The 7,926-nt window shown below is 59.6% G+C and overlaps 1 protein-coding gene across 1 annotated transcript in view; it reads right to left on the bottom strand.

The window, feature by feature from the left end:
- The window catches only part of CASZ1 (castor zinc finger 1), a 36,836-nt gene that overhangs the window by 16,356 nt on the left and 12,554 nt on the right, over positions 1 to 7,926 (bottom strand). Inside the window, 7 exon segments of the mRNA XM_015565940.1 lie at positions 743 to 914; positions 1,900 to 2,098; positions 3,614 to 3,952; positions 4,800 to 4,922; positions 5,060 to 5,214; positions 6,473 to 6,536; positions 6,714 to 6,849. Coding sequence (XP_015421426.1) covers positions 743 to 914; positions 1,900 to 2,098; positions 3,614 to 3,952; positions 4,800 to 4,922; positions 5,060 to 5,214; positions 6,473 to 6,536; positions 6,714 to 6,849 — 1,188 coding nt within the window.

Raw genomic sequence — 7,926 nt, 5'->3', positions numbered from 1 at the left:
TTTTTAGTGTTGTTTTTTTTTTTGAAATATATATCAGGGACACTACCCCTTTGTGAAATGTTGCAATTATCGTTTTCTAGTTTGTCATTCAATTATTTTTTGATTTCCCTTTAAAAATAGTCATTTTTCTTTTATTTTACTGGATTTTAAGTCATAATTCAAAGTTTTCCATATTCACCATTATAAAGGGAAATTTTAGCCCATATTTTCTTCTAATATTTAAAGTTCTGCCTGGCCAGTGTTACTCAGTGGTTAAGCATCGACTTATGAACCAGGAGGTCATGGTTCGATTCCCGGTCAGGGCACATGCCCGGGTTATGGGCTCGGTCCCCAGTGTGGGGTGTGCAGGAGGCAGCCGATCAATGATTCTCTCTCATCATTGATGTTTCTATCTCTCTCACCTTCTCCCTTCCTCTCTGGAATCAATAAAAAAAATTTTTAAAAAAGAGAGAAAAGAAAGAGAAAGAGAACCAAGTCCAGGCCTGGACACCTGATGAGGGCCAGGCACTTCCCCAGGTGGGCCTGTGCTCCAAGTCACCGCACCCCCTTCCCATGGGCTCCTGGGTTTTGACGGTTTTCCCAGTTTGATGATGCCTGGCTTGTGATGTCTGTGACATTTTAAACAAAATATGGAGCCTGATATGTGGGGCCAGGAGGTAGGTGCCAAGAGAAGGGCCCCGGGGGCCAGGGCCCCAGCCCCGCCGCCTGCTGCACCTCCCCGCCCCGGCCTGGCCGTCGGTACCTAGCCGGCCGCACTCCTCGCGCTTGGTGAAGTACTTGAACCCGTTGGCTGCCCGCCGCTCAGCTTTCTCATGCTTCTTTATGTGCCACGGCAGCTTGGTGGTGATGTTGGTCACAAAGTAGCAGCCGGTCCGGAGGCAGTGGTAGTGGCCGCGCATCCGGAACTCGCAGTGCTGCAGGAAGGGAGAGGAGGGCCGGGGCCAGGGGGGCAAACTGTGAGTCCCACCTGCCCAGGCCTGTGGGCGGCGGCAGGCCCCTGGCCTTCGTGTTCTTCCGTGCTCAGAATCCGAAAACACAATCGGGTAAGGACCTTTCACTCGCTAAAAGATAGTCCGCCCCTTTTTGCCATTTGACTAAAACAGTGACGGCGAACCTTTTGAGCTCGGCGTGTCAGCATTTTGAAAAACCCTAACTTAACTCTGGGGCCATGTCACACAGAAATTTTTGGATATTTGCAACCATAGTAAAACAAAGACTTATATTTTTGATATTTATTGTATATATTTAAATGCCATTTAACAAAGAAAAATCAACCAAAAAAATGAGTTCGCGTGTCACCTCTGACACGTGTGTCATAGGTTCGCTGTCACTGGGCTAAAACATCCTGCCTGGTATTGAGGGCATCCTTCTCTAGACCCACACCCAGAGCAGACATCACTAATCTATCCTGGCACTCTTCTCTGTATGCCCAGACCAAGGCAGACATCACTAATTTATCCTCGCACTTCCCCGTACCCAGATCTAGGTCCGGATTCCTCCAGCGGTTCACCAGGAATCTGACCTGCCCTTCCTGTCCGGGCACAGACAGCCAATCTCTTTACGTGTCCAAGGCGCCTATTTTAAATCTAGGCCTTTGGGGAAAGGGAGCCTCGCTAGTTCCAGGAGGCGGAATGATGCCAAGGTCACCGTGGCTGCCCAGGATAGAGTCACCCCTGAGGCTTAGGCTGAAATGACTGACTTCACCAACTAGCACCAATCGGAACCCCTGGCCAGGGCCGCCAGGGCCCAGGGGCAGACAGTGTCCTTTCCAGAATCTGAAGGAGGCCAATTCAAAGAGGGCGTGAGGAACAGCCTCTGCCTGGACGGGTTGTCCTGGGGCCGGACCCTCCCCGCAACCTCCCTGCCCCGCCCCGCCCCGCCTCCCCCTCCACTGCTGACCTGGTTGGGACAGAGACACTGCAGGGAGTAGTAAGCGAACTGGTCTCGCACGTTCACCAGGTTGTTGTTGGGGTTGATGTGGTCCAGGCAGTGGGACTCGGCCTTGCCCGAGGTCTTGCAGACGTACTTGCAGTTCCCAAAGAGACAGTGGAAGTGGAACTTGTTGGCATACTTGCAGTCCGTCGCCAGGCAAGGATCGCTGGAACGAAACCACAGCCCAGAAGGTCATTGGCATTCCCGGTGCCCGCCCCGCTGGTGTCCTGCCACTTGCCCATGTTGGGGTTCTGCTCCCCAGTCCCTGGTGGTGCAATCAAGAGGAATGGCCCCTGGGCTGCCCTCCTGCTCAACAGGATGATTCAGTCTGTGGAGACTACAGATCCCAGCATGCATTCTTGCCTTCTTTTTGGAGCTCTGAAGGTGCATAAGGGATCACAGTGTGCAGACTGCCCAGAGCATTGCATGCTGGGACTTGTAGTTTCCACGGCCACACCTCGGGATCACAGATAAGGATGTCTGCTATGACTTCTTGGATATGAAAATGAGGGATGGTGCTGCCAGCCCTGGCAGGATGCCAGTGAGGCCTGGCTGTCATGGCACAGGCAAGGCCCTGGATGTGGCTGACTGACAGGGTGCAGATGGGCGGGTAGCCCTACCAGGAAGTGTGGCTACCACGGGGCCTTGGCCAGTGGGAATGGGCACCTGAGGTCAGGTCCTGCTGAGGTTCGTACTTGCTAGGACTCCCAGGTCAGCTGGGGGCATGGGGCACCCATCTGCTCACAGAACCTAAGCCAGCCGAGTGACGGGGCTGGCAGGGGCGGGAGGAATGCTGGGTGGAACCCCCATAGCTGGCCTGCCCTGGGAGTGGCAGCCCCTGCCCCAGAGCTGGGGGTCCTGGGCTGCAGACAGGCATGGAGGGTGCTGCACTCCGGCCTCTGCCCTGGCTGCAACTCGGCTCCCCCCACATCGGCCCGGTGGGAACTCTGACCAAGTCTGGAAAACTTTGGGGGCTGCCGCTGTGGGGAGGTGAGTGGGGGAAGGGAAGCTGGGGAGAGACGGAGGGGAGTGCAGGTCCCCTCCAGGCTGTGGGCCCAGCCCCGGTGCCCAGAGAGGGAGGACAGCTGCCACTCAGGCGGTGTATGTTCACATCCAATTTATTACTTTTATTGAGAACAGGAAGCCGCACACATCATGATACAGAGTCACCGTTCTCGCCGCAAGTAGCCACCACCATCCAGTGAGGAGGTCCCTTCCCCCCCTGGAGCTCAGACCCTGTGTCGGTAGCCGTGGGCCTGGAGCGGGGCCCAGCCCTCACCCCCCGGGACCCAGGGCTTCACTTGCCCGCCAGGGCTCAGCCAGGCCACGAGCCGCCGAGGAGCCCACCGGTGGCCCGGCGGGAGGGCGGCCTTCCCCGGGGGCAGGCCCGCCACTCCGGCCCCCTGCGTCGGTCCTTGCAGGGTCACCACTGGCCTCTGGAACAGCGGCCACCACCACCACCATCTCCCCCACCCTGGCCACCTGCTCTGGGCACAGGAAGTGGGTCAGAGCAGCAGCATCTTTGGCTAGAAGGACATTGCCTGATGACCGGGTCCCAGAGAGGCCGGGGACGGCCAGGGCTAGCTGCAGGCCGGGTGGCAGCGCCCTCGGCGGTCCTTGCCAGCACCTACTCCCGAGACACGCGGGGGACACAGGACTCCCGGGTCATCGAGGGACTCACTTCTCCTGGAACTGGAGGAATCCGGGTTTGACCTGGGGCTTGGCGTTTTCTAGAGAAGTCGTTGCCAAGGGCGAAGTGGGCAGGTGAGGCACTGACGTTGGAATCTGAGGCATCTGGGGTATGGTGGAAGCCAGCTGCTTCCAGGCGAGCAGGGTGGGGGCGGAGGGCACCGCGGCCAGGCTGGGAGTGGGTCCCTCCAGAGAGGACACCGTGGCGGTGGTGACGGGCGGCGCCGGCGGGGAAGAGGGGGCCAAGGAAGGTTTGGTCTCAGCAGCCGAGGCCGGGAAGGAGGTCTCCGCATTGCCTTTCGCGGCTCCTCCCTCCGTCCGGAAGTGGAAACTGCAAGAGGCAGAATGGGGGTCTCAGGTGTGCAGTGGGCCACCCCCCCTGGGCAGGTCAGCCCTCCCCTGCTGGGCGGGCCTGCCTGTCTCAGAAGCCCAGGGCCCAGTGTCCCCATGTCGCCCCCAGTGCCAGTCGCCGCCAGCAGGGAAGGGCTGAGTGGAAGCTGTGCCCTCCAGTCCTGAACTCTGGCTTCTGGCTCAGTCCTAGCACACCTTCCTGCCGTGACCTCTGTCCCTGCTCCTCCCCACACGGAGGGGGCTGGTGGACAGCAAGCCCTGGCCTCATGAAGCCCATCCCTCCAGAACCTGCTCTGAAATTTAAAGGTGGGTCTTGGTATTTAGTCGGCTCCTCTGCAGACTAGCAGCTGGGGCTGCGTAGCAGTGAGCCTGATCCGGCGCAGGGAGCAGGGACGAGCTGTTTGAAATGACTGTAAGTTCTGGGTTCAATTACAACAGGCGCCGGGCTTGCCGCTTTTCAGCTCAATGGGTTTCACAAATTAACTTCTTTATTTTTAGGTCAAAGAGAATCGACAAATGCAATGTTTGGGCTTGGAAAGGCCTTCTCCGGGGGTCCCTGCCCGGTCAGAGCTGGATCTCTGCAGCTGGCTCTGCAGGCAGCGCCTGGGGTGGGGCTGGGGCTGCCCTGGGCCTGGTGAGCTGGGAGGACAGGCTGGGCTGGACATGGGAAGCATGGGGAAGCCTGCATCTGAGAAGAAGCCAGCCCAGCGTCTGGGGTCTGGTGGGAAATGGACATGGGTCCTCCAGCCACATGGGGCCCCGAGCTGAGCGTGGATAAATACATGGGGCTGGGTTTAAACGGGCCCCTTCCGGGGACCCCAACTCACTTGGCATGCTTGATGGCCCCGTCCAGGGTGCTGAAAAGCGCGCCGCACTCCTCCACCACGCAGTGGAAGTGGGCCTTGTGAAGGAAGTCACACTGGGCGTCGCAGAAGTCCTTGGTACCGAACCTGGCCAGGGGAGCCGGCTGGTTAGAGGAGACCCTGGCGCTCCGGGGAGGCCAGGTGTGCCGTGTGGCTGGGTGCCGGCCACCAGGACAGGTGGCCTGGCCTCTCCCTCCCCCTGGCTCTCCCCGCTGGCCCCTCACCTGCGAAGGTACAACTTCCAGGGCTCTGGCAGCTTCTCCTGAACCAGCGCCTTCGCGGCCTTGCCCAGGAAGGGCAAGGCCTCCACGTTAGGACTCCCCTCTGCTTCCGTCTTGATGTTCAACAGGCTGCCGAGGTTGGGGTTGCCCTGAGACATCTGTGGGGAGGACAGGTTGCCATGCTTGGGGCTGGGGGGCCTCAGGACCCAGACCCGCTGCCCTGGGAGTGGCAGTAGCTCTGGACCCCTTGGGCCTCTCACGCCGACCAGAGCCGGCAGTGCTGTGAAGAGCCCTGTCTGAATGGACGCTGCCCGGCCCGGCCCTCGGGGAGGCCAGAGCTCCCGCACACCCTCCGTGCTGCTGGGCCCCGGGCGGGCACACGCTCCAGCCCAGCTTTCCCCAGACTCCGCGGCTCCCTCGCTATTTTCCTGCCAGGTTTTCAAAAGAAGTGCAAGAGGAGGAGGGGTGGGGGACCCCCTACGAATTTCTTGAGAACAAGAGAAGGCACACAAAGGAGGAGCAGCGAGGAGGGAGGGGGCTCCCGGGGTCAGATGGAGACAGCTGGATGCTGCTGGGCGAGGAGGGGGAGGGCACGCGTGTGCGCACGCAAAGGCTTGCCGGTTGCCGGAGGCTCCGACAGGAAGGGACGAGGGGGTGCAGGGGGCAGTGACCTAAGGAGGAAAGAGAAGAGCACAGAGCCACCCGGAGAGGGAGGGAAGGAAGAGGCAGCAGGTGCTGGGCAGGGGGCAGAGGGCAGGGGGCAGAGGGCAGAGGAAAGCGGGAGGCTCCTTCCCGGCCAAGCGCCCAGCCAGGGCTCCCACCCGTGAGGTCTGGCCGAGGCCCGGCTCCCTCAACAGTCACTTGTGTACAGTAACCAAATTAATCTTGCTGTAGTCAAATTTATCACGTGAAGGGGGAGAATGTATTTGAGATGATGTATAATTTACAAAGACCCTGCATTATTTAAAATAAATATTCCAAGCGACCTCTGCGAAGGCGTCCGGGACCATCACTCAGCCCGAAAAGTGGGGGTTGACGCTTTGCTCCCACTTGGGCCCCCCTCCCCCACCCTTTCTTAAACAAACAAAACAAAATATATAAAATAAATAAGTGAAATGAATAACTAACAGCGGGGGAAGTTGGAGGGCTCCGGAAAAGCTTTAGGAGCCCTCCATCTGAAGGGGAGAAAGGGGTGTTGGAGGCTGGGATATATTTCTTCAGCCAGTTCATTAAATTAATTTGTAAGCAGTGGCTCTGAAATTATATCCGATGAAAAATGGCCTCAAAATTTAAATGGTACAAACTCATCTTATTAGAGGCAAAACATTAAAAAACAAACACATCCCCCCCACCCCCCAGCGCGGCTTTAATTTCTCCGGGCGGGGGGACGGGAGGCGTGTGATGGATGGTTCTTACCTTATTCATAAGCGAGGATAAAAGAGATGAATTTCCCGGGACTGCGTGGCCATTTGATTCATTACTGGAACACACAAACCAAGGGGCTTTAGCTCAGACGGACGTGGGACCGAGCCCGGAGCCTCGTCCCTCCCAGCCCGGCCCGGCCCGGCCCTGGGGCTCCGGCCAGCGGCTGCACCTGCCAGGAGGGAGCGGACCCCCCGCCAGGGGAGCAGAGCAGGGAGGCCCGGCCTCGCCTCACCTGGGCTCCTTCACAGTCAGGTCTACACTGCGGTCCTGGGAGGCCTCGTGGGAACCTGGGGCACCAGCGTTCTCACCAGGCTCCTGCGTCACCGGGGCCGGGGGGAACCTGGCGGGGGAGGCCTGCTGCCCGTTTCCTACAGGGGAGGGGAGGGAAGACGGTGTTAGAGGGGTTGAGGGCTGCCTGTGGGCGCCTGCCGGAACCCCCCGGAGGGCAGGCAGCGTGCCGGGTGGGCTGGGGCCCCCGGGAGCCCCGGCTGCCGGTCAGCGGTTCTCCCCGCTGACGTGATCGCCGGCGACGCATACCCCTGTGTGGCAATTCTTCAAGTGATAATTATTGCAAAATTATGTCAAAGTTGTCCAGGCTCAGGGCCTCCTGGATGAGCAGGGCGGGAGGCTGGGGAGGGGGCCGGGACGGGCGTGGGGGCCCTTCATTTTCTCCACCGACTGTCACAGCCAATTTGTGGGGCTGCCGCTTAGGCTTTTATTAAAGACTCCGTTAACGCTGAGGGGAAGTGGCAGGTCTAGACTGGGAGCGGCGCCCCCTCCGCGGGTCCCCTTCCCACTGTTGCCGGGGCGACGGCCCTGCCTTGCACTGAGCATGCCTAGGAGGGGCATCTGCCGGGTCAGGGCGATGGGAGCTGACAGCCAATCAGGGCGGTTCAAACTCTGTGACCTCGCCCGTCAAGCTGTCCTGGACGGAGATGAGGCTGGGCGGCCCCGGTCGGCGGGAGCCGTGGGGCGTGGACGTGGCCGGGCGGGCAGAGGATGCGGGAGGCCACGCCGAGAAGGGGCACAGGAAGCCGCTGACAGGCACATGTCCTCCGAGCCTTACTCCATCGTCCCCCAGTGACTGAAATATTAATCTGCCCCCGGGCGCTGCAGCTGACAGAGAGCTGCTTCAGACAGCAAGTGGCATTTTATTAAAAAGTAAGGCAAGTGAGCCCTCTCCTCTTGGCCTGACCTTTCTTTGGGGGAAAGGAGATTTTTCTATCGAAACGGAAGCACTTGACAGTCTGGCCGCTGAGCCAGTGTGGCCTTGCAGGAGGGGGGCCCACCCCGGCTCGCTCACAGGCTCCGGGCAGAGGGGCGTGGCCCAGGCAGTCCCGCCACGTCCCTCCCGGGAATGGCAGGTGAGTCACTCCAAGCTGCCGGCTGACAGGAGCATCCCGTTGGGGATGTGATAGTTTTCAGAACTCAGGATGTCCACATTC

Source organism: Myotis davidii, unplaced genomic scaffold (genome assembly GCF_000327345.1).
Source record: "Myotis davidii unplaced genomic scaffold, ASM32734v1 scaffold299, whole genome shotgun sequence".
In the NCBI taxonomy this organism is placed as follows: domain Eukaryota; kingdom Metazoa; phylum Chordata; class Mammalia; order Chiroptera; family Vespertilionidae; genus Myotis; species Myotis davidii.
Note: the sequence above shows the minus strand (reverse complement) of the source record. Positions and strands in the feature narration are given on the sequence as shown.